The sequence below is a fragment of the Lethenteron reissneri genome, chromosome 69, assembly GCF_015708825.2.
Source record: "Lethenteron reissneri isolate LAM-NWPU_2019-01 chromosome 69, ASM1570882v1, whole genome shotgun sequence".
NCBI classification, from domain to species: domain Eukaryota; kingdom Metazoa; phylum Chordata; class Hyperoartia; order Petromyzontiformes; family Petromyzontidae; genus Lethenteron; species Lethenteron reissneri.
In genome coordinates, this window is record NC_083847.1 from 3,163,412 (window position 1) to 3,190,980 (window position 27,569).

The 27,569-nt window shown below is 45.7% G+C and overlaps 1 protein-coding gene across 1 annotated transcript in view; it reads right to left on the reverse strand.

Annotated features, from left to right (window-relative positions):
* LOC133360731 (deleted in malignant brain tumors 1 protein-like) overlaps window positions 1-27,569 on the reverse strand; it is a 92,874-nt gene that overhangs the window by 13,801 nt on the left and 51,504 nt on the right. The window contains exons 17-25 of the mRNA XM_061579531.1: window positions 19,247-19,564; window positions 15,730-16,032; window positions 13,602-13,646; window positions 12,728-13,009; window positions 7,359-7,664; window positions 6,454-6,601; window positions 5,444-5,613; window positions 3,853-3,903; window positions 2,469-2,610 (exon numbers count right to left, since the gene is read on the reverse strand). Of these exons, the coding sequence (XP_061435515.1) occupies window positions 2,469-2,610; window positions 3,853-3,903; window positions 5,444-5,613; window positions 6,454-6,601; window positions 7,359-7,664; window positions 12,728-13,009; window positions 13,602-13,646; window positions 15,730-16,032; window positions 19,247-19,564 (1,765 nt within the window). The remainder of the gene's footprint in view (window positions 1-2,468; window positions 2,611-3,852; window positions 3,904-5,443; window positions 5,614-6,453; window positions 6,602-7,358; window positions 7,665-12,727; window positions 13,010-13,601; window positions 13,647-15,729; window positions 16,033-19,246; window positions 19,565-27,569) is intronic.

A 27,569-nucleotide genomic window follows, 5' to 3' on the forward strand; every position in this document is an offset into this window, starting at 1 on the left:
GGGATCAGATCACGATTTTTACGTACTGTGTTAAATCTAAATTGGATCATGTGTTTGCTCATGATTTTGGAAATATTTTTGGTGACCCCTGCTATGTATGGCAAGGTGATGATTTTGATTGGGTCCTCAGATTGTTCTTTCCCAATGGTTGGGGGTGAAAGCGTTATGGATTATGTAGTCTGAATATCCATTCATCTTGAGAGCTTGGTGTACGTGTTCCAGTTGACTGGCTAGGTGATGATGGTCGGGAATACATCAAGCTCTATGGTGTAGAGTTTTGATGAGGGAATTCTTCTGGGATGGATGGTGGTGGGAGTTAGGCTTTATTTAGGCATCCGTATGGGTTTGGGACACATATTCTTAGGTTTTTTCGGTACACATTACTGCAGACGTGTCGAGTCGGCATGCTGCGTGCGCAGCGTGCCGACTCGACAACCACTCCGCTGTGGACAATGCCTGACAACGCCGTGTGTTCGACAACACCCACCCGCCGACCCATCGCCCCCTGCTGGGGACCTGAGGTATTTTCGGTATAAGGAAAAACGCTGGACCCCAGAACCACAGTTAGCAGACACAATACGTGCAAACCATACTGCCTGCTATAATTATTCGACCTAGTGGTGACTGCCCTCCAACACACACACAAAGCGCATATCGGTACGATGAAGATTGTTCCACGGGGTTTTTGTTTCGAAAAGGGTGGCCATTCCAAGGTGTTGTGTTAATTATTAGTTTGTCGTGGAGAAGCATTGTTCTGTCCCTCACGTTGCATGAATACGGTATTTTAGAAGTATTTTAGTAATTGGTTTTCGTTTAATCACATAATCTAACCAATACATTAATTTATGTAACGCTAAACATTTATAAGCATCTATGTTACATCTATACACACTCGCATGAATACGATTGTTTCGGGATATTTCTTTAATTGCATAATCTTACCAATAAATTCATTGATGTCACACTAAATATGTATAAGCATTTATTTCGATTTGAAGCTTTCGTGACTGCAGGGATTCATCTTCTTGGTTCTTTCGGTAAAGTCACGTAGAAGGAAAATAATAAAATAGTAAAAATAAAACATAATAAAATAATTTTCACGAAGTTTCGGCCACAACGCAAGACGGCTGCTTGCGTTGTGGCCGAAACGTCGCGAGAATAATTTTATTATGTTTTATTTTTATTATTTTATTATTTTCCTTCTACGTGACTTTACCGAAAGAATCAAGAAGATAAGCATTTATGTCACGAATCTACACACTCACACGAATAATATTGTTTTGAGAAATTTCTTGAAATTGCCTAATCTTACCAATGAATTCTATAATGCCCCCTTTTGCCATAGGGCACATGTTTCTTTAGCACGGTTCCGTATGAATATTGTTATTTTAAGGACTTTCCTATCGTCGTATATTGTCGCGCTGCTATGAGGAGTTAGCCTATTGTTTTAGTGCCCAATTTAACAACCAAACCATTGAGGTTTAATTTGACGGATCGATGAGTATGATATCTGCAGGAGTACTGTTGTGGCAATTCCGATCATAAGCGTGTTCGCACATTAGAGTGGTTTTAGCTATTAAAGTTGCTTAACACAGAATAGTCTGAGTGGTTCCTTCCTAAGTTTTTGCATAATTATCAAACTAGAAAAACTGTATCCTGTGGCGAGATCTGAATCCTGCGACTGGACATAATTACACTAAAATCATAACCAGTAAATGTTTAAGCGAGAATCATTGTATTATCACGATTGGTAATACACCCCTAGACAATGAAGCTAAGCAACACACACACCGTCACACACATAAGATACGCCCCTAGACAACGAAGCCGAGCCAATAATAATACACGTAACTACACGCACACCGATTGATCATAATACAAACTAACACACAAACATTAATAACACTCCTATACACACATAGATCATATACATGCATTTTTATGTAAACTTTTACACATTTAATCACACATAGATTGATCACATTACACTTACCCTCAATTGACATCAATGAACATGAAATACACGCAAGTTTAATTATTTTATTAAATTTGCAGAATTTCATTCATTGGCATAATTTCACAAATCAGCATATTTTCTTTCTTTTTTAAACACAATATATACAACAACCAGAACACAATACAGAGTGGTTACTCATCATTTCCGAAATTTGTTATTTTTATTGTCTATTTACGATTCATGGAAGGAGAGGGACAGGGTGGGCCGGCGAGCACCCATGAAGGCTGGCATGGCACACGAGGGGGTGGGTGGCCAGCACCATGCTCGGCCACCTTTGTTTCACTAGTCACGATGTTTACACACTGTACCAGGTAGCCGTGAGCAGAAATCGAACCCGGCTCGCTGGGTTTGTAGTGCAGTGGTTAGCGCACATCACACACACACACACACATTTTAAATATGTATGGGGAATGTATTACATTAAAATGCACACAGCATGCATGGAACTCACTTGTTAACACAGTTTGCAGGAGTTAGTATCCATCGAATTCCAATGAGCACACCATTGCAAGAGGAATAGCCGTACACGTTCTGCATTTGAACCACCCAGGGACTCTGTGTGTTTACTGATGTCGTCCCACAAGTTACAGGTACTGAAATTGAAATACAAAAACAATATCAACAATGTCATAGACCATTGTATTCACTCGAACTAAACGAACAGTAGAAGTCCTCTTATTCTTGGTAATGTAATCCCCTTCTTCTGGGTCTCCCTGCCGAGGCTGTCACTCCCCTCCAAAAATGTTACAATTATTCGGCAGGGATTGCTTTAAAACTCCCCACTCTAATTCTCTCACCCTTCATCTCTCCTTCTGCAACAGACTCCACCGGCTTCCCGTTTACCACCCCGCTGTCTTATAAAAATCCTAACTCGAGTCTATAAATCTCTCCGTGACATTGGCCCACTTCATATCGCCACTCTCATTTCCTTCCACACCCACTCCTCTCGTCCTTTTCATTCCCAGTCTTCTCTCTCTCTGTCCCTCCTTCTCCCTATGCCCAATCTCAACTCCGAACTATCTCCCTCGCCATCCTCCACTGGAATAAACTTAAACTGTACATTGAGCAGCACAGCCCATAGACTCAACAGTGCCCATGGACTCAACACTGCCCATTCACTCAACGCTGTCAACAGACTCAACACTGTCAACAGACTCAACACTGTCAATAGAATCGACACTGCCCATAGACTCAACACTGCTCATAGACTGAACACTGCACAATAGACTCAACACTGCCCCATCGACTCAACACTGCCTATGGGCTCAACACAGCCTATGGGCTCAACACTTCCGATAGACTCAACACTGCGCATAAACTCAAAACTTATCGTGTACTTTAAGCAGTTTTAAAGCCTCAACCTCTTCTCTGTTTCCCATTATTTTTCCCTTTCCTCCCCTCATCCCTCCACTCCTTCCTGTCCCTCCCCTACATTTTTCGAACCCATGGGTATCCCTCTATCTCGGTCACTCATTCTTCAATCCTTGCACGCTCATGCGAGGTAAACCATTCTATTATGTTACCGTATTACAACTATGCTTAGCACTTTGACCAAAGGTTCTCTATATAATTAAAATACAATAGTATGACAGATTATATTTGTCAGGGGTATGCGTGCATCTACTCCATATATCTTTAATATAATCTTGCGGAATTTGTACAATAGGATGAATTTGGATGATGATGAACTCCACTTATCTGGAGTCATCCCAAAGTGAATGGTCAGAAGGCAAGCTGTGCCTCAATACTGTTAAATCGACACTTTGTAAATTGTCCACTGAATGTAATGTTTAACATTTGCACGGGTTGACAGGGTGCGCTGGGCATGTCCTCACCTGAAGGCCTTGTGACTTTAATGGAGCTGTAGCTAATGTTGAATCCTCGACCTGCGGTGAAATTGAATGTTTTCCAGTGGATTGAATTCATCTCGGCATTACACTCATTACAGTCAAACAGATCCATATACTGGGGGTCTCCACTTTTATGGCATCACGATGTGTTCCTGGATGCCCCGTCATCATAAATCGGATTATCGTAAATTCGACAGTTTTCCCATAGACAGTAGAAACATTACTTACCGACGTCTTTTTCCCTTTTATTAGCCACATTTAACAATATTTAATCGGCAAATATCCACAAAAATACTCCAGAAAAAGAAAAACTCCATGCCAAGTCACATCGGACGCCAGAGACACTGTTCAAATGTGTGGAGTCATGTCGCAAAATGCGTCCTAAATTGATCCATGGTGGGATTATATCAACGTCGTAAATGTTGATCGTTGTAAACTGGAGGCTGTCTGCACTTTATATTTATCCTATTTTACATGGCTTTCAATATTGGCAAAGCTCATTTGGTGAAAGGTATTCACACTTCATATAACAGAAGGGTGACTATAGAAGGAGTTGGACGGGGAGGAGGGAGGCATCACGAACGGGGAGTGTGGATGAGGAAGGGAAGTGATAAAAGAAGAGAGTGAGACTGGGTATGTTTCGAATCGTGGGCAGTGGTTGGGGGCTGGTTGGCCAAGCGAATAATGTGGGCTGGTAGGTTTCCTCAGCCATCGCTGCTGCTGTGTGTTCTCACTCGTGATAAATTTGTAGGCGTTTTGATTTTTAAAAAAAATTATATTTTTTCCACGACTAAGAGTGCTCAAACGAATCAGCGTTCTGCGGAGTCGTGCTAAGCGAGTTCCGCCTCTACTTCTAATTGAACACAATCACAAAAAATAAGTGCTCCTCTTACCCACATCATTCTTTTGCAACCCAAGTTATAATCTCTATTACAAATTGAAAGCTTCTCCTTCTATATCCCAGTTGTTCTCCATTGATACAATGATGTGTGTCGAACTTCTTTCGCACCGTACGTAGCCAACTGTTCTAATCTGAGGTGCGGTAAAAGAGTATGTAGATTATAGGCACCACGGTGGCAAGATGTTGACTACCTCGTGCGCTCTGCAGAAGGGTCTGGGTTCGTCAAAGATTCTTGTTAAATCCAATCTGTTCTTGCTCAAACCCACTTTGTGTTAATTTGAAATATTCTTCTATTGTGTATGCCAATAGCATTCAGCATATCTCTGTAAAAAAAAACACCTTCTGTGGGGATACTGAACCGCTTGTGAAAAAACCTCTGTGGCATTACCGCACAATTCAACGTCCCTTATTATTCATGCTGTGTCTTACAGCCGTATCGGAGTAATTTGGCAAACGTTCCCTGTTCTATACAGTTTTAACCTCGTGAAGTTCCTCCATCTCTCAACCCCCGTCGACACATTTGCAATATCCCCACATGCAGTTGATGACAAGTACAGGAGCAATTGTAACATATTTGAATGAAATCCGATAGCTTTTAGAACAACAAAAATTGTCAATGAGAATTCGAATCAACCTCGTGCGTACACACTACGTGACATTTCTGTTTGAACTTACCATCTAACGGTCCTCTTGTCTTTAACACCAAGGAGATGACCTGTTTCGTGGACTTGATGTGTTGGCCAACAGCGGCTCCCCCACAGAGCACAGCCAGGGAGTTGCCTTCGCTCACCTGTCCATCCCAAACCTCGAGCCGTTGCAGTACGCACGAGTTGCTCTCTTGCAAGCTGCCATGAAACGGAAAGGCTTAGGGCGCAGTCCGAAAATAGCTTGCTCATCTAATTGCAGGCCAATACAATAACATTTGTTAAGCACATATCTCGCGTTACCACCTCTCTCACGGACCAAACTGTAAATGTGTTTCAGTCAATCCACGTCCATTAAAACTGTGCAGTCAACTTATTTGAATCAAAGAGTGTCCTGTTTTTAAACAAAAGCGGTTCCAAAACAGAACCGCTTCTGTTTCACCACTAATTGCACAGAGTACTGCGGTTAACGCACTATTGGTATAAGGATTAATTTAGTACATAAATACGGCGAGTCCTCGCTTAACGCGGCTGTTGCATTAAAGCGAAATCGCGGTAAGTGGGAATACTTTTCCCATGAGGAATAACAGTAACAGTGGGTGTGCCGTTCCAACCCGTAACAACACCCACGCCGCTCAGGAAAGTAGTCCGTCACGTGATAGACTCGTGTTGTAGCGAGTACTCCATCACGTTCTAGACTCGGGTTATAGTGAGTAGTCCGTCATGTGCTAGGCTTGTGTTGTAGCGGGTGTGGCCTGCGTTAAGCGAAAAACGTTTTACGAAAGAAACACCATGTTAAAAAGAAAACGCATAGTGTGGACGCCAAGCGTTAAACGGAAATTTACTGTAAAGTGAAACTCCTCAAATCCGCGAATCCTTAAATTCGCGATGCCCCATGGGTTGCACAAACTCCTAAATTATCCTTGGGCAAAGCTCCTGAAATTCTTATTTCGCCTGTGAACGAGATTAATCCTACTGTGTATAGCGCATTGTAGTGTGGAGGTGGATTTGTTATGTTTTGACAACGCAATATTTTCTTACCTTATGTTCTCAATTTTAATTTTTATTACATTTGGAGATCTGGATTGTATTAGAAATGTATAGGTCAGGGACTTGTCATCCATGGTAAAATTGTTAGACAATATGACTCCATCATATCCTGAAAAGACTATTGTTTTCTCCACAGGAACTTGAAAGAGAAAAATACACAGCATAGTTTTTAAAAGAATAATGTATAAATACATCCGATAAATAATCTCAAATGTGTGCAGAATCAAATAGGAACTTATTTAAATTGTGCTTTAATTACATCGAAACATTGCTCGTCTGTATGTATATATGCACGTATGTTGAACACCGTGCGTAGCCAACTGTGCTAATCTGAGGTGCGGGTACTGACCGGAGGTGTTCATCGGATGTCTGCATAAACCCTCAGTTCGTGAGTCACACCTGTTTTATTTTATGAGTTTTTAAAATCACTATAGTATCCACTGTCACATCGTTTCATACGATTTAGATACTATTAACGCGATTATACTATTTGTTATTTTAGCAGGCAAAGCCAACTGTGCTATATAGCATTTTTTTTAGATGCGACCAGGCCACAAATGATAGTTTAACGAAGTAGCTCATCACGTGGAAATTTATAGCAGCCAAATATTCTAAACGCATCTTGATTTTAAATGCGGAGGGAAAAACCGGAGGACCAGGAGAAAAATCCACGTGACCACGGGGACAGAGAGAGAACGCACAACTTCTAAATATACAGGCTCGCCAGGTTCGGGATCGAAACGACAACCTCCTCCATACCAGAAGAAGGATATAACATCTCGCCACCGCGGAGCCCCAATAATATTATTTAATATTACATAATCAGTAGCAAGTTGCCCTCTGAGTCCCGTGTGTGTGTGTATGTAATCAGTGGTGTACATTCTCACGTTGCTAACCTGCACAAATCACAGAGGCCGCTTGTGTATAATGACACGGTACGGAGTCAAGCCAACTGCAATCTCCAATGGAAGTTGCAGTTTTAACGCAAGCAACGCTTTGTGAAAGAACAGAAGTGGATCCGAGGCCAAACTCGGTTGTGTTTCCAACGAACGATGCTTTTCCGCAGTGGAGAGACTTGCAGATCACATCGGCGTCTTGGTAATCCAGCACTGAGCTACAAAGCCCGACCCAGGCTCCGTTCCTGTAGACCTCCAACAAACCCTCACATCTGCTGTTGCCTCCCAGAAGTCGAACGCGAGCGGCTGTAAGAAACACAACGGTTGCTACAACATCTGCAATGGAGAGAGAGAGCTGTTTTGTTTAACTCTACTCTCAGCACGGCCTGGCTGATGATTCCGACGCCTGCATGTGTGTGAGAGAGGGAAGAAAAATCTAGCTTTGAGTGTCGAGTTTATTTTATTTGTTACACGTGTAGTGAGTTATTTTATGGAGATGGAGACGTTGTTGTAGAGGCAACACGGTATGTTTATTTTTAACTAACAGCAACTCCATTAACACCCCCTATCTAGGGAGGTATGGCCTCTGGGCTATCGTGACCTAAACACTGCCCCCTGCTGGCTCCCAGCCCTCCGGCTATCCGTGTCCTAGGGGAGGCTACCTGACCCGACCCAGCCAAGGTACGGGTCCGACCACTGGTCCAAGCTCGACCCGGCCCTTACAAGGGCAGCGGGCTCGAGGTCAGTGTCCTAGTCTAGCTGGTCTTCGGTCTTCAGTCGTCGTTACTCTGCCCTCAACCTGTGGAGAGGTCCTGCTTTTATACACCTCCCCGGCGTGTCAGCTCTGGCCACGCCCCCCCAGGAGTCCCCGGAGGGTGGGGGGGGGGGTCCAGGGGGATCCCAGGACACCCCGCAGCCCCCTCCCTCCTGGGCTGTGGATTCTAGCGACCTCCCTGCCGGTACGAGGTACCGCCCATGATGGGCACCGTCCGCCATTGCAGGTAAGTGCAGCCCATCTACAGCGCTACACATGTGCGTACGCGATCTGACGCTACACACGGATGATGGTGTCATGTCACCAGTTGCTTGGCTACTTTGCACGGCAGATCCATGATGCACGAACACAGCTTTCAGAGGTAGGTGGGAGTGGTTAAGGAGGGGTTGGTGTAGGGGTTGGGGTTTGGGTAGTGATAGGGGTAGTGACAGGGGTTGGGGAAGTGATAGGGCTTGTGATCGGGGTTGGGGTAGTGACAGGGGTAGTGAGAGGGGTAGTGACAGGGGTTGGGGAAGTGATAGGGCTTGTGATCGGGGTTGGGGTAGTGACAGGGGTAGTGAGAGGGGTAGTGCCAGGCATAGTGAGAGGGGTAGTGTTAAGGGTTGGGGTAGTAATAGGGGTTGGGTAGGTATTGGGTAGGGATAGGGGTAGGATTAGAGGTAGTGATAGGAGTCGGGGTAGTAATAGAGGTTGGGGTAGGCCTGGTCGTATCTGGGGTTGGGGGCAGGGGAGAAGAGGTGTTTTAAAGGGGAAACGGAAGCTGCAGGTTGATGTATGGCTGAAATAGGAGCTGGTTCCAGTAAAGGAGAGCAAGAAGGGGACAGTAGCGAGAGAGCGATACTGGGTGCAGAGCGAGAGAAGAACAGACAGGGACGGTAAAGACTTGGAGCGTGGAATCTCAAGTGCAGTAAAAGTTGTTCTTCTCAGCCCACTCATTAATGACTGCCCACAACAACATAAAAGCACATTGCGTTCAAATTTGATTTTGAAACTTAATTTGCCTAAATTCCAGCCCCGATCAAAAAAATTGTTGCACTGTAATAAACATACTGGATCACGCTGTGATGACAATACTTTCATCAGGCCATAGAAACCCGCAGAGGAAACGTTTGGATGAATGAAAATAAGAAGCAACAGGGGTGTGTGTGTGTGTGTGCCATTACTGTGCTTAGCGCACTGCACTCCGAACCTGGCGACCCAAGTTCAATTCCCGCTCACGGCCACCTACAGCAGCGACGGTTCTCTGAACTGGTCACGAGCCTCCCCTACGTCGACTCAACCTTAAATGAGTACCTGGTGCTGTGCATAAACATCGTCACTGGGGAGACGAAGGCTGCCGGGCATGGTTCTGGCCACCCACCCCCTCGTATGCCGTGGGTCTTCAAGGGTTGTATTGATAGTTCAATTGTTATGTACAATTTAATTGAGGGGACGATGTGTTGTCTTGGTGTGGTCTGGGACTGTTGTTGTTTTACTGCCTTGCTCACGCTTGCATTTATTGTTGACAAATTGTCAAGAATATATGTACTTCTTACTCTATTTTTATTTATTAATTGTTCATGACTCGCTTGACTTTTCTCTGGTGCTGTGCGTAAACATCGCCACTGGGGAGACAAAGGCGGTCGGGCGTCGTGCTGGCCACCCACCCCCTCGTGTGCCATGCCGGCGTTTATAGGTGCTGCTCGCGAACAGCACTTGCCCCGACAGTCTGTTAAGGCTATACGTGGGGTCGTTGTCTATTACTGTGCTGCCAAGATGTTGAATCGTGGTGAAAGTGGTAAAAAAACGGTCTGCCTCAGCAGCTTTACTCTTTTTTCCTCCTGATGACGATCGCTTGTGTTGTGATCGAAACGTCGTTTTTTTGTTATTTTCTTTCAACCTATCTCCGTGACTTTACCGAAAGACCCAAAGAATATGGTAAATAATGTTTCACAGCAGCAGCGTGCTGAGTGGCGCTGTAGAGTAAAATAAATAACTAAATAAGCGAGGCCCTGTTTAACCGCCATAAATGGAAATGAAATCAAGTTTACAAATGGGTCCCCGGAGTTAATATGATCATGCAATCATAATACAAGCGGTCTCCTGTTTACGATGGCCCGATTTACTACGTTCAGAAAACAGCACCGTGAATCGATTTAAGACGCAGAAATTTGATTTACGACGCATCTTCTCACGTGACATTTAACAGACTGTGTGGATCTTGACCTATTAACCCTGTTAAATATGGCCGATAAAGTGACGTTTCTGCTGTGTCCACCGTCTAAGGGAAAATAGGGGTTGGATTTATTAAGATCCAATTTAGGACGACCATTGGTTTCCAGGAACGCATTGTAACGTCGTAGAAGTGGGGAGCGCTTGTATTGCATTGTACATCATTACGCATTAGCTATATAAAGTGATCTGTTTCAGATAAATACAAACAACGATCCACAGTCCTGAAAAGGTGGATTGAATCTGAGCGGTTGAGAACGCTCTTGTCAATATGATCTAAACCCTTGTGGCTCAATGTTTACCTAAACCGTTCACCCCTGGTATCTATCACTTTACAGGATCCTCGTTTCTAAATCTAGAGTTACTCTTTGTTGACGTTGGTCGTGACACGAGTACTGTATTGCATTAACGTTTTGTGCAAACATTACATCCGAATTATGAAGTTAACCTCCATGTGGTGATTGAGTCTGATGGCTGTGCACGTGACCTGTAATTCATCCCCTATTTCGTAGTTGGTGGATCACACCACGTGACGGTGGCGAGATGTTAACAATCTTGTCTGGTATACAGGGAGTCGTGGGATCCATTCAGACCCTGACATCTGCTATGTATTTGGAGTTTGCATGTCTCTCTCCCTGTGGTCGCGTGGATTTTTCGCTGGGTCATCCGATGTTTCCCTCCACATTATAAACATCTGTTTAGAGTATTTGCTGCTATAAATGTTCACATGATAAGCCACTTTGTTGGGCCTTCATTTGTTGCCAGGTCGTTTCTAAAAAAGAGATATATAGCCGAGTGGTCCTTACTTGGTAAAATAAAAAATCTATTTTATTGAACTGCCATACCTTTGTTCATGAGAACAAGGCGACAGAGCACTTGTGGACTAATCTCAATCTTTTTCATCTGGGTGGGATATCGGATTTCATAAAAAAATCCAATTGCTCCTGTATTTTATCAACTGCATGTGAGATTATTGCTACTCTATGTATCTCTATGGGTCTCTATGTGTCTCTCTGTATCTATATGAGCCTGTGTAAAATAGCCAGGTAACTGGCTAAACGAGACCCTAATTTGTGTAGGAAATCAAATACAGTTTAACATGTGCTGGATTTCGGTGTAGACTGGTGTGATGTAAGAGAATAAAGTGTAGCTGGAAGCATATAATATTTTTTGCGACATAGAATTGTAATGTATTACTTATTGTTAGTAGCTCGGCTTATTGGAGAGTATATTTAGTATACTGATGATACTATGTAGTTTATACTTTAGTTGTTTACGTGGTGGTTTAGTTACTGCAGCTACATACTATTAACATTCCTTCCCCTCCCTTTGATGCTGCTAATCCTGCATAATGCACGGGCATAATGACTTTAAACCCATCGCAAAACCTCCTACGCATTTCACAAGTAGTACTAATCGCATATCTGCATTTCCCATAAATATGCTAAATTCATCTTGATATGCAAATTATTTTGTCAAGGCGCTCTTCCCCCCTCCATCCCAGCTTAAATAGACACTCCAAGCCTGGGGTGTGTCATTCAGACTCTGTCTTCTCGACAGACCTGTTCTCCACCTGAGGACGGCTGCTTGCGTTGTGGCCGAAACGTCGTGAGAATTATTTTATTATGTTTTATTTTTATTATTTTATTATTTCCATTCTACGTGACTTCACCGAAAGATCCAAGAAGTGGTGCTGGATTGCATGGAGTAGGCCAACATAAATTCGAGAAATGCAACTGGCTGCACGGGATCATCATTCATATCGTAAATGGGAGAGATGGAGGAACTGCACAAGGTCAAAGCCGCTTGTAACAGGGGACGTTTTTACCAAATTACTGCACAACCGCTATTGACAGAGCTTACATTAAAACTGACATTGAGTCGTATGGAAATGCCATAGGCAGAGCCGTCCCTAGTTTACAGCGAATCACCGGGGCGACCACATCTGGCCCCGAGCTTCGGGATGCTCTACACGCTTCGACATTACGGTGTTAGATGTAATTGTTCCAGTTTAGTCTGAAGGCGTTGGGAGGGCCACAGCGGAGCTTACCCCGGGCCCTGCACACCCCATGGACAGCCCTGGAAAGAGGGATTATTGTCATAAGAAGTTCAGCATTCCACGAATGGGCTTCATCCTGATGATGTGGTTTATTTTAATATAGGAACCCTCATCAGTTGACTCAAAATTCCGTAGCAAAGGTATTGAGAGGGGGCATGGATAGAGGATGGATGGACGGAGATTGAATCAAGATGTCTACCGGACATATGTGAAAAAATACCTTCATAGCTCATTGGATTCTTCCTCCAATCTGAATAAGATTCTGAAAAGACCTGCCCCTGAGCAGAGAACTCGAGATCAATTAAACATGTAATACCTGTTTACCTGAACAAACGACGCCAGCATATCCACTAAGTGCACAATCATGCTTGTTTCCTGGCGTCAGGGCGCAGTCGGCAAGACTCTGCTCCACGCCACTGCAATGGGCGTTCCATGTTGGACGCTGCAATAAGCCATGGTGCGTGATGGCATTCACGAGACTTCCACATTGCAACTCGCCACACACATCCCAGCTGGACCCACACAACGTGCCCCAGGAGCCGTTGTGAAACACTTCCACGCGGCCCTGGCATTCCAACTCACGGTCCACCAGACGCACTCTTCCATCTGAAATATAAAACACGAGTCCATGTAAAAACTGAAAATCATTAAGGAGTCGACACAATTCTTTCCTCAAATGGGCACTCTATTATATCCATATTGGAGAAATGATTGGCTGAATCAATCCCCAACCAAGGTTTGAATTCGCAGACCTTAGATTGTGAGCCACGTTCCCTCTCAGGATTCGGCTTATATCTCCTGAGGCATGACCGGGCTCCACCCCTGGTCACTCTCCGCCTTCTCGATCCTTCGCGGAGGCTCTGGGTCCACATCACGTGCCCCGATCACACTCTTCTGGGGGTCCCCGTGCCCCCTTTTCCGGTCACGTGATCTCGCGGGTTCGTCCAGACTGTCATGTCCGGATCCGATCCTCGTGACATCCGGAATCTACCCTCTAGTGAGCCCTTATGTAATAGTCCACCCAGTATCGCCATAGAATGACTCATTTATGTCGTTACACATGTATTAACTGCGTTAAACGAGGAGGCAACAGAAGTGTGTACAAGCCCTGCAGTATTAATGCAATATAACATGGCTCTAAGTACAGTTTTCAGAAACTTTTCATGGAACAAGGACATTTCTTTTTCAGGTGACTTACTTGTTGATCCAGTTACAAACAAAGAATGGTTTGCAGTCCCAGCAGCTGATGAAGAGAATATATTTTAGAAAACGATATTAGAATGCAGCACACAAATGAAATGTGTTTAAATAGTCACTATCACATATGACTGGATATTAATTCATCATGATACAATAATCAATCGTAAACTATCCACTGCATGATGAAGGGCTCCACAAGCCATCACCATCTTCTTGGTTGTTGATTAAACTCCACAGTTACATAACCACAAATCCAACATCCTGCACGTCCCTTGACTAGGTTTTTTTATTCCTGGAACTGCACTTTCACCTGTGATCCCCGATAAGGATACCTCAATGTGCAGTGCCAGGGCTGACCCTAGGTACCCCCTCGATTTACAAAAGGAATTCTTTCTTAAAGAAACGCACGTAAAACTTAATTCTGTAAATCAGAACGGCTTTTCTCATAACTTTAATAGTAAAAATGAGGGATGCGTTTCGGACAACTCTACTTCTGACCTAGAAAGATACACCTATATCACTTTTCACAATACAAAAATAAAGAACATAAATATTTAAATGATTAAAGCAAACATAATTAACCTTGTCAGGGAACTCACCAATATCTGCTGCATGTTGGAATGGCTGGAAAAGTGATGGAGGCGTTAATGATACACTATTGATCCGTGATAGTACCATGATACTATCACGGTTCAAAATTCGAATATGTATTTAGACTGAAGGAATCTGATGAGCTATGAAGCTCTTTTCACAGATGTCCAGTAGCGGATGGATGAGGCAGCCTCTCGAGTGGTGCTTCTTGTTTGATGATCTCATTGCGCTTGCCAAAGTGAAATTTTGGTCACGCGGAAATTCGATTTCGTTCATCGAAAAGTGTTAATAATTTGTCAATTGCGTGAATGCGATATTTGTAAAGAAAACTATCGTAAATCGAGGGATACACTTCAACTTGGAATCGGAGACTGCTTGGCAATGGCTGGAACTGGAGAATTTAGGGCTGGCTGAGAGCTGGCCAAGAGATGGAAGCACAGCAATGGATGCTTGAATCTCTCTGTCTGGACCTTTGAGTGTCATCCCCTCGTATTACACGGTGGAGTTCCTCTGTGTCCTGGATTCCTCCCAAAAGCCACCCACTCATTAAATACATGCATCCCCTGTGTTTTATGGAATGGTCCACGGAAGCAGATGTCACAAAGCTACTTGTGAGATGTGTCACGCGAACGCTCATTTGTTAGTTATGCAATATTCCTCAGGCCCCGGTTGTACTGGTTCTCTTAAATATTTGGTTTGTTTATCTTTGATGCAGTGTTCACCGGACCACGGATCTCCCGTGTAAAATAGCTGGGTAACTGCCTGCACGAGATCATCATCCGTGTAATAAGCTCAACATTCACACTATTTGTATCTTGACGGGTCTCTATGTGTCTCTATATAACAATTATTAAATTGTACAAAAGATAAGTTAAAAGAAAGTTTGGGGTTAGTCAAAGTGGTGGTGTAGTTATGATGACCGTTAGGAGGACAGGTGGGAGTGGATAAGGAGGGTTTGGGGGAGAGCTAGGGGGGTTGGAATAATGACAGAGGTAGTGGTAGTGAAAAGGTAGTGATAGGGGTTTGGGTAGTGATACGGGTAGTGATAGGGGTTGGGGTACTGATAGGGGTAGTGCGTAGTAATAGGGGTAGGGGTAGCGGTGGTAGCTGGGGATAGGGTCAGGGAGTATTAGTAGCAGGATGATGCTGGGCTATGGGAGAAGAGATGGGAGTTGTTCTAAGGGAGGAATGGAACATGCAGTTTGTTGTTGTGGTGAAGAAGATTGATTTATGGTTGCAGTGGGAGTCGGTTCCAGTGAAGGGGAGCGATAAAGGAGCAGAAACAAACGAGTGAGACTGAGCGCAGGGTTACGATGGAGGCGCAGAGAGGGACGGTAGAGACTGGGAGCATAGAGGACGGGATAGGATAGAGTAATAAGAGACGAGAGAAGCAAGATAGGGGGGTTGGAGCGGGGCCATGAAGGGGTTTATAGAATTAGAGTGAGAAATATAAACAGAAAGCGATAGTAGACAGAGGAAAGTAGAGCCGAAGTGTGGGAATTGTGGGGGAGGTTAAATTAATAATGTTTACTTACCTTCACAAATGATGGCAGCTGTCTGGTCATAGCTACAATTGTTTGTTCCATCCCGGAGACTTGAAAATATGCTGACAGTAATGGAGGATAGGTTATCTGGGAAGATGGTTCCCTGTCCGAGTCCAAATGCCGACACGTTACTACCATAAGCAAGGCTCCAGCCACAGCCCAGGAGATGGCAAATGCCGTCTGCGATGTCTCTGTTCAGAGTGGAGCTGCAGAGCTCTCCCCACACGCCATTCTTGTAGACTTCCATGCGGCCCTCACAGCGGTTGGCACCTCCAACCAGACGGAGCCCTGCAGCTGCAAATCAAAATATAAGCTACCGTGAAACTTGAGCAATACACATCCCACGCCACTAAGTGGCAGTGATGTCAGCACAGGGCTTGTGCCAGGCTACGTGCACTTTGAGCCCACGTGAAGTGCCGAAGGCTCGCTGGCAGGAGTGTACGGGATAGAAACCGGGTGTCACTGGTTGACTGCTGTGCCATGCAAGGCGCAGAACGAGATTACGGGACACAACCCAGGTGTCATGGGTTGAGTGATTGAGATGACTGGCTGATGCACCACCTGTTCCCCCTACTATGTCAATTTGCTGTGTTTTAGCCACCCGGCCCAAGGACACACGCACACACACAGTACAAGTACAGTCGACCCTTCCACATCACGGGGGTTAGGGGCACAGGCCCTCCGTGATCTGGAAAAAACGCGTAAAATGTTTTGGTCCCCTTGGCGAGCAAAGCGAGCACCTCCAGCCGGGAGGTTCGGGGGGGCGCTGTGAAATAAAAGACATTAATATTATACAGTACTGTACATATATTTTATGCATTTATGAGTTACTAAACTTTTTGTGTGTCGACTGCTGGCCTTCGCGTGTCGTCTGCGGCTTTCACAAAACTCCCAAAACAAAAACAATTCCCATTAAATTTCTTATGCCGACCCCACGATCTATGGAAACCGCGATGGGAAAGTCGCGATGCAGAAGGGTCGACTGTATCTCTCCTTCTCTTTAAAGCCTCTTAGAACTGTCGGAAACCTGCAATTGTTGAGCGTTGATATTCCTGAATTGATTACATTCCTCCTTTGCCTGGTGAACAGATTGAATAGTTACAGGCAGGGATGGATTTAGGCCTAAGCTAAGTAAGCTATAGCTTAGGGCCTCAAATTATGAGGGAGGCCTCTAAATACCAAAGAAATACGAAGGTTCAAGTGTGGAGAAGTTTCCAAACCTGGACAGTATGTTTATAACTAGCTCCGGGTTGACAGCAGAGGTCTCACACCGCATCAGTTGAGCGGCATTAAATTTTCATTCGCTGCATATTGCTATGTGGAAGCTAGCTGGTCTGTCACTCCACTCAAAGCTTTGGTTCTTCTCGGCTGCAGTCATGCCCTTCCCTTCTCTATGCTTGCAAAACGTGGACCCCCATAATGGGACATTTGCGCTGGTTATAAACATTTAGGCTGGCCTGCCTACGATCCATCCTGGGTTTAACCAGGCTGGATTGTGTGAGAAACTCACAAATGATTGAACTATCTGGACAATGTACCATCGGTGAGTTCTGGCAGGCAAGGCTTCGTTGGGTAGATCTAGCCCGCATGCCCAACCACCGCATGCCCGAACTGCTTTTGTTTGGCCATATAGAGGGAGCTAAATGGGCACGGCACCGGCTTCATAAGAGATGGACTGATGCCGTACATGAGGATATTGAGCTGAGTGGACTGGTTCCAGCGGTGTCAAGATAGGCATATGTGGAGGAGGCTGGGGAAAGCAGCTACTCGGCAGTTGGAGGCAGCTGCCCTCCAAGAACAGCAGAGGGCAGAGGAGCGACGCTCACAACAATGAGCGGAGCGCTAGGCAGCTAAAACACAGCAAATTTGCACAGTAGGGCGCACATGTAGTGCATCTGCCAGTCATGCAAGTCAGTTAACCCATGGCACCTCGGTCTTTCTCGTTATCTTCTGCCAGCGAGCCTTCGACACTTCAAGTGGCCTCAAAGACCACTTGGGTTTACATAAGCCCTATTGTGACGTCACTGTCACTTCGTGGCGAACGTTGTCGTTGCATGAGGAATTGAGAGAGTGGTGAACCAGGTTCTATTAAACAGCAGTGACGATTGTCTGAACCGGTCCTGGGGCTCCTCTATATCGACTTAGTCTCAAATTAGTACCTGGTGCTGTATGAAAACATCGCCACTGGGGAGACAAAGGCTCCCGGGCGTGGTGCTGGCCACCCACCCCCTCGTATGCCGTAGGCCTTCATAAGTTGTATCGATAGTTCAATTGCAATGTACAATGTAATTGAGCGACGATGTGTTGTCTTGGTGTGGTCTTGGACTGTTGTTGTTTTGCTGCCTTGCCCACGTTTGCATTTGTAATGAGTGGCTCCGATACGATAAAAAGCTGAAACGTTTCTTTAATAAATCTTTGGTACAGTTGGTTGTCTCCTGTCTCTTCACACTCGCACTATGGATACATGCCGCCCAAGTGGCTTTGCTGCCCCACGCTACGTGGTGCTCACCCACTCTCTAGCACGCCGCTGGCTGATGGCGCGCTAGGGAGCGGTTGAGTGGCTGAAGGTCGAGCCACCACGTGGCCGATGGAGATAGCGGGCCAGCAGCAACGGGGAGCTCTTCTTGATTCTTCACACACCGACCTCGCACTTTGCTCTGGCCCCTGCTTATATACGCTCCCCGGCGACTAAACCCCACCTCTGGCCACGCCCCTCATAGAACCTTCGAGAGCATTCTAGGGCTTCCCGGGTTGCTCCGCCCTTTTACCTTTGGCCTAGATGTACTCCTTCCACTAGACAATCCATAACTGCATATCACACCACACCCCACATAATACAGGAGATAGCGCTCTCATTGCACATTTAATGTTGACATTATCAAGAATTTATGTACTTCTGTACTCTATTTTTATTTATTCATTTTTTTTGACTCGCTTGACTTTTCTCTAATTTGCACTTCTATCGGTTTATTTTGTATTGTTATTGATGTAACTTGCTCACCCGCCCGTACAGGATATCTGTGACAAAGAGCTGTGTAGCTCATCGGATTTCTCCTCCTCCAGTCTAAATTAAGATTCAAATTTTGATAGGTGCTTGCTAACAGTATAGCCTTAACATTATGTTAAGGCTATATGGGGGGGTCTTTGTCTTTGTTGAATGAAACTTAAACACTAAATCAAATTTTTTTATTACCAGGTAAACCCCACTGAGCTATTAGCTCTGTTTCATAATCGACGTGGCCACAAATTATAGCTCAACGAAGTGGCTTATCGTGTGAAAATGTATAAAAGCAACCAAGTAATCTAAATGTGGAGGGAAAAACTGCAGGACCTGAGAATAATCCACGTGACCCCCACGGGTTTAGAGAGAGGGAGAGAACATGCGGGCTCCAAATATATAACAGGCATCGTCAGGGTCTGGATCGAACCCACGACCTCCTGCATACCAGGCAAGCGAGATAACAGCTCGTCACTGCGGCGCCCCTATATGAGGAATGAGTGCTCGTACCGGTACACACAACGCCGGCCGTCCCCTTGTTGGTACACGTGAAGGAGTTTTCCGGAGACAGCGTGCAATCGGTGAGCGCTTGCTCTGTGCCTCCACACTGAACATGCTGTGAAGTCCCCCGGCCAATGCCAAAGTAATATTGCTCGTTCCAGTAGTCGTAACGCTGTGCACTGCTGCCACAATTCAACTGCTGGCACACAATCTCACGTTGGTACTCATTCCAATTGTCTCTGCAGAGAGTGCTCACAGAACCGTTGTTGTAGATTTCCACCTTTCCCTGGCACATCACGTCTCTATCCACCAGCTGAATTGTTCCATCTGGAAAACAACGAGAGGATTTGAGAGCATAGTGATCCATATTAAGTTTTCCTAACATAATATAATACTAGATTTTACGTGTACTCTAAAGGTGTTGTATGGATATGCCCATATATTCCTTATCTTATATGGATTAATATATATCGCCTTAGTCCCTGGTGCTTTACAGAATTTTAAATTGTACATAAGATGATAGTGGTTAAAATAAAGAGTGGGGTTATTAAAAGTGGTGGTGGGAGTCATTAAGGAGGGGTTGAGATAAACGTAGTGAGGTAGTGATAGGGTTTGGGGTAATGTTAGGGGTTGGGGTAGTGATAGGGCTTGTGGTAATGATAGGGGTTGGGACAGTGATAAGGGTAGTGATAGGGGTTGGGATAGTACTAGGTGTAGTGATATGGGTAGTGATAGGGGTTAGAGATGTGATACGGGCAGTGATAGGGTTGGAGTTATGATAGGGGTTGGGGTCGTAGCTGGGTGGAGGGAGTGGCAGTAGCAGGATGGGCTCGGGAGAAGATATTGGTTGACAGGGAGGAACGGAAGCAGGTTAGTTGTACAATGTTCATAATTACCAGAAGCCATTAAATTACAAACGTATTAGATGCCAGCAAATGTGCATAAGCCAGGCTCGATAGTGGAACATTTGAGACCATAAACGAGACAAAGACAGAGTTCGCCCATAGAGACTGCAGAGAATAATTATTGTAACACGTTGCATTATCACAATTGTAGTGACTGTGATTGTCACTATGTGGTGCCGGGCTTACAAAACCACGGCGGATAATGTGTTGGCATTATGTGTAACCCGCTCACTGGGCGTAGTACCAGCCCTAGCGGTGCTTGGGTGAGCGCTGGTGAGCGCGGAGGCACCACGTACAGTGTGCGGTGCGGGCTACCGGTGAGGGAGCGAGGGAGCGTCAGCCAGCCAGGGTTACGTTGGAGCATGATGCGCTGGTTGACCTGCCGACACGTGACCGGATAATATTGGAGGGGGGGCACCGGTGGACGGTGGCCGTTGGGCAGTCACGTGGAATAAAGGAGCTCTTGGGAGCCTTAGGGGAAGAGCTCGAGAGATCTAGATGTTGGGCGGGGTGAGGGGTGGAGCCAGCCCCAGCCCAGGCTGATATAATGGGGGCCCCGTGAGGGGCTCGGGGTTCTTCGTGGTGCTGGTGATGAAGATCCATGTCGGGTAAAAGAAACCTCTAGCCACGTGGTCCGGGACCCAGCTTGTGGTCCGGGCCGGGATAGCGAACCGTGTCTAGTTCTGATGGAGCGTGGCTAGATGAGCATTCAACACCCAAGTGTAGGTTGGGTTATGTTATGTCGAGTTATTGAATAAATAGTATTGCTCCCAAGACAACGTCTGCGACTCAGTTGGACTCACTATACAATTATAAACGATAGACCACCTCCAGTATCGTCTATTCAAACGTTAGAACAGCCTAATTTAGAATCGTTATCGTGCTTTTTTGTCATAGCTTTATTTAACCAATGAATAATGAACAAAATTGTAAAGTTTCATCTAACAAATACGTATTAAAAATTAACACTACACAGGCCCTCGTGAAGATTTAACTGCTGAAGAGGATGCATGCATTGGCAAATACAACTAGAGGTAATAATGGGCATTAGGTGAGTTTCATCAACCTGCACTGACCAACATGGGGAAGGGTGGTTGCATATGTTGAATTATTTAAGTAGTTGGATGCAACTGGCCAGAGGTATTTAAGTCTGTGAGCTCCATGGGCATTGCACTTGGACAAGTAGTACGTAGAGCATGAACAAACCTAGATAACTCAAATGGGTTGTTAGTAAAGGGGGCCCACGTTATACAGGGGTAGAGTTTGTGCAGGGGGCACGCGGTTGAGATTTAGCGTGGCAGCAGTGGCGCAGCTCTTAGCGGACTGTGTTACGAACCCGACGACCCGAATTTGATTCCCACTCACGGCCATCACCACCAGCACCACAATTACTACCACCATCACCACCTCCACTATCACTACCATCGTTACCAACACCATCATCACCACTGCCACCATCACTGCTTTCAACTCCTCTGAGTGAGTAGCAATCACAAGATCAATAAAGAGCCATCCATCGACCGCACCTGAGCATCGATCAACCTTCCATTGTATCTGTACCAGATGAAGGCTTCTCGAACTACGTGGAGCCAGAGGACATCCCTGTCGCACCACAAGATGAACAGGGAATGGCCTTGACTCCCGGCCACTTAGCTTTACCCGGGCCTGCCCACTATCATGAATGTCCTTAATATTTGTGAGCATACAGTCAGGGACGCTAAAAGCACGAAGAACAAACCAGAGCCCATGCCTATTGATGGTATTATAGGCCTTGTCCAGGTCAATAAAGCAGAGATGTAGGTCCTGTTGTAATTCCCTACACCGCTGCTGTAGCAGACGGACAGAAAATATGGAGCAGAACCGCCCTGGTCTGAAACCACATTGGGGCTTTGCAAGTCCCTCCTCAGCGTGCCTAGCAAGGCGATGTTGAATAATCATTGCCAGGACCTTTTCCGGCACACTGAGGAGGAATATGCTCCTGTGGTTGTTACAGTCTGTATGGCCCCCCTTCTTAATTAGGGAGGACCACCAGGGTAACCTTGCAATCCTGCAGAACCCGCCCAGTGGTTCAGACAGATATAATGTCACTAGCGGTGAGTACCCGGCGTTGCCCGGGCGAAAAAGGCAGACATGTAGTTACACACGCAAATCCATTGATACACACACATATAGTTACACGCACAAATGGACTCGCACATTCATACATAGACTGAACAACAACCGCCATTCGCCAGTAAGTGGCGGTGACGTCACCACAACGCTTGTGCCAGGCTATGTGCACCTTGAGGCCACGTAAAGTGTCGAACGCCCGCTGGGAGGAGGTCACGGGGCAGACCCAGATGGCACAGGTCAACTGACTGAGACGACTGGCTGATGCACCACCTGTGCCCCTACTGCAGCAACTTGCTGTGCTTTAGCCACTCGGCACTCCGCTCATTGTTGTGAGCGTCGCTCCTCCGCCCTCTGTTGTTGTTGGAGGGCGACTGCCTCCAACTGCCCAGTAGCGTCCTTCAGGAGGCTCCTCCACAGAGGCCAATCTTGACACGGCTGGTACCAGTCATCGGCAAGTTGACTCAGCTCCACGTCCTCCTGTACCACATCACTCCATGTCTTCTCTAGCCCGTGCCGGGAAGTTTAGCCCCCTCGGTCTGGCCGAACAAAAGATGTTTAGGCATGCGGTGTCTGGCCATGTGGGCTACATGACTCAGGCAACGCAGCCTTACCTGGCGGAGGAGGTCACCGATGGGACTTTGTCCACATCTTTCAAGGATTTGTGAGCTCCTCACACAATGCAGCCTGGTTAAACCCAGGATGGATCGTAGGCAGGCCATCCTAAATGTTTCTAACCGGCGAAGATGTTCCATTAGGGGGGTGCACGTTTCGCAAGCGTAGAGAAGGGAGGGAATTACCGTGGCCGAGAAGACCTGGTGCTTCATGCGGAGCGAGAGACCAGGTAGCTTCCACACAGCGTAACGCAGCCGATGAAAAGATAATGGCGCTCAACTGATTTGGAGTGAGACCTCTGCTGTTAACCCGGAGCCGGTCATGATCACACTGGCCTGGTATGGGAATCTTGGCAATCTGTCCACAACTGCCGCATCACCAATTGTGAGTTGTGGGGGTGGATTGTTCGATGGTACAAAATACCCAGGCAGGTGTTTAGTTTTGGTGGTGCTGATGGTAAGGCCTCATCTCTTAGTGGCAAGCTCCAAGTTCAGCAGCAGTGAGCAGCAATCACCAAAGCATCAGCATACATAACATGGTTGAGCAATAGAGAGCCATCCCTTGACCGCACCCGGGCATCGATCAGCCTCCCATTGTATCTGTACCATATGGTAATTCCTCTGGTACAGCCATCGAAGGCTTCACTAACTACGTGGTCAAAAGATATGTTAAATAATGTGGGAGCCAGAGGACATCCCTGTCACACCCCAAGGTGTAGAGGGGATGGCTCTGACTGACGGTCACATAGTTTGACGTGGGGCCGCTCACCAGCAGGAAGGTCCTTAAGGATCGTGAGCAAAGGGGGAGGGATCTCCGAAAGCACGAAGAACAACCCAGAGCCCAGGCCTACTGATGGTGTTGTAGGCCTTGAGCAGGTCTATAAAGCACACAGATGGACTAAGACGCACACATGGACCTACAGACACGCGAAAAAATGGACTTACACTGACTAACATGGAGGCATGTACACACAGCGACTAACACATATGCACATGGACTGAGACACACACACACATATCGACTCGCACACAAACACATCGACTCACACACACATATGGACTCACACACACATAGACATCCACTTGAGATACACACACATGGAGTTACACACACATATCGACGTACACACATACAGCGACTCACACATACATCGACTCACACACAGACATACGTGGATTCACACACATTGACGTAAACACACATGTACTTACACACACACATCAACTAAGACACACACACATGGACTTACACACACACATACATAGACTGACCCACACATTGCCCTACACACACATACACATATGGACTGTGACACACAGACATGTACTTTAGATACATATGGATTAACAGGCACATAAACTCACACACACGCATTGACTTACACACACACACATCGAGTGACACACACACATGTATGGACTGACACACACATGTGGACTAACACACACACAGCGACTGATACGCACACAAATGGACTGATACACACACACTTGTACGTACACACACACATGGGGCGTTGTCTGTTTGAAAAAGACAGACACACACATGGACTTACACACAGACATGGACCCACACACGTAGAAACCCATCGACTTACACGCACACAAACACATATGGACTCACACACACAGACATCGACTTTAGGGACACACATGTAGTTTCTGCACACGAACATTAGAATTGTAATATTAGGCAACTTATTAGTTTCATAATAGTAAACGAAGCAGAGTTGTTACGTGCACACAGACATTATCATTGTAATATTTGTAAACGTATTTGTTTAATAATAGTAAACAATAAACCTGAGTTCTTAGCGAAAGATTGAATAAAATTGTACTTTACATTGGCGTGGTGACGCCTCGTCCCGTGCGGAGCCCGCGGCCTCGCCTAGATTGGCAAGCCGGAGGAGGTGAGACATTGCCAGGCTGCGAGCTGGGCCGCTACCCCCGCCCCCCCCACCATCCCACCGCCCTCGCCAGAATAATACTATGTAACCGCTTTAATAATAATAAATTAATATCTAAGGACTTTATATCTTTAACTGCACGCATTGGGGTGGGGGGGGGGAGAAGAGGACAACACACTGTGAAGAGAAATCGACAGCGTGATGTGTATATCTATTCCATGTTAAACGCGTAAAATAAAATGTCCCCGTGAGCTGAAGCAAACGCACATGACTTGGCAGGGTCCCCCCCCCCCCCCCACACAATTGGCGTCAGTTGGTACGGTCGATGTCGAGCAATAAGTAAATAATTAATAATAGAAAAGGCACAAATGTGTTAATTAAACTACTTTAAAGTTTAGGGATGGGAAAACGAAATAGCCTATTCCCACCGCGGGGCTTAGGGCGTGCCGCCTGGAAATTTTTTTTCTATATATAGGCCACCGTCCGAGAGCCAAATCCCCCGCAAGCGTGAGTGCGCGGAGACTTTTATATATAAGAAGAAGAAAGAAAAGATAATCAACGTTTTTGGGTTTAGATCGCGTTTTATTATAAATGTGGCGTAACCCTCCACCACCCGACATGGCCAATCAGTAAAAAAGTGTCACGTTGACAAAAGGCAAATAGTTCATTGCTTTAGCCCACCGGTGTGTTGAAGCCACAACACTTACAACACACCGGTGGGCTAAAGCAGTGAACTATTTGTCTTTTGTCAACGTGACACTTTTTTACTGATTGGCCGTGTCGGGTGGTGGAGGGTTACGACACATTTATAAATAACGCAATCTAAACCCAAAAACGTTGATTATGAATAACATTGGTCACGAAAGCCTACGTGTTAAACAGATATCTTATATATAAAAGTCTCCATGCGCTCGCGCTTGCGGGGGATTTGGCTCTCGGATGGTGGGGTTTAAGACCGAAATAATTTGCCAGGCGGCACGCCCTAAGCCCCGTGGTGGGAATAGTCCATTCCGTTTTCCCGTCCGTAAACTTTAAAGTAGTTTAATTAACACATTTGTGCCGTTTCTATTATTCATTATTTACTTATTGCACGACATCGACCGTACCAAGTGACGCCAATTGCGTGGGGGCGGGGGGCGGACCCTGCCAAGTCATGCGCGTTCGCTCGACCTCACGGGAGACATTTTCTTTTTACAGTCAACACATACACACATCACGCTGCGGATATTTATTCACAGTGTCATGTCCTCTTCGCCCCCCCCCCCAACCCGATGCGTTCAGTTTATACTAGAGACTCCGTAGATAATAATATTTTACTGCTTACATACCATTATTCTTGCACGGACGGCGGATGTTGGGGGGGGGGCGGGTAGCGGCCCAGCCCCTAGCCTGGCAACGTGCCAACTCCGTGGCTCGCCAATTTAGGCCAGGACAGGGGCTACGCATCGCACAAGGCCTCAACACGCCTATGCCAAGTACAAATTTCCTTGCTTCTTACGCTAACAACTCAAGTCCATTGTTTATTATTGTTAAACACATTAGTTGACAAACATTACAATAATAATGTTTGTGTGCAGATAAAAACTCAGCTTCATTGTTTACCAATATGAAACAAGTTCACAGATGTTACAATAATTATGTTTGCGTGAAGATAACATCTCAGGTTCATTGTTTACCATTAGGAAACGAGTTGACATGTTACAATAATTATGTTTGTGTACACAAAACTCTTTTTGGATTTTTGGGTTGCTCAATTTCCCCTTCTTTTGCTGCGCTTTTATAACGCTGCCACGGTCTACTGCCAGTCTGTGATTTATGCTTATTTCTTGAATGCATTTCTATTGTTTCCATCGCTCACGTCACGCTATTTACTCATACGTAGTACTGCGATACTGATAGCTGTGCCATCATCGGGGATTGCTGTGCCCGTCGATGTGTGTGTGTGAGTCTATGTGTGTGTCTTTGAGTCCATATGTGTGTGCGTGTAGAGCCATGTGTGTCTTTAAGTCCATGTGGGTGTCTTTTTCGAACGGACAACGTCAAAGTGTTTTTGTGTGTGTGTTAGTCCATGTGTGTGTCAGTCGATCTGTGTGTGTGTACGTCCATGTGTATGTCAGTCCATATGTGTGTGTATTAGTCCACATGTGTGTACATGTGTGTGTCACTCGATGTGTGTGTGTAAGTCAATGCGTCTGTGTGTGAGTCCATATGTGTGTTAATCCATGTCTGTGTATCTAAAGTAGATATCTGTGTGTCACAGTCCATATGTGTATGTGTGTGTAGGGCTATGTGTGTGTCAGTCTATGTATGTGTAAGTTCATGTGTGTGTGTCTTAGTCCATATGTGTGTGTGTAAGTACATATGTGTTTACATCAATGTGTGTTTTAGTCCACGTATCGCTGTGTGCGAGTCGGTGTGTGTGTGTGTGAGTCGCTGTATGTGTGTACGCCCATATATGTGTGTGCAACTCCATGTGTGTATATCTCAAGTGGATATCTGTGTGACAGTCCACATGTGTATGTGTGTGTACGGCAATGTGTGTGTCACTCTATGTGTGTGTGTGTGTCGCTGTATGTGTGTACGTCGATATGTGTGTGTAACTCCATGTGTGCGTTTCTCAAGTGCATGTCTATGTGTGATTGAGTCCATAAGTGTGTGTGTCTGTAAGTCGATGTGTTTGTGTGTGTCAGTCCATATGTGCGTGTGTGTTAGTCGCTGTGTTTGCATGCCTCTATGTTAGTCAGTGTAACTCCATTTATTTGCGTGTCTGTAGGTCCATGTGTGCATCTTAGTCCAT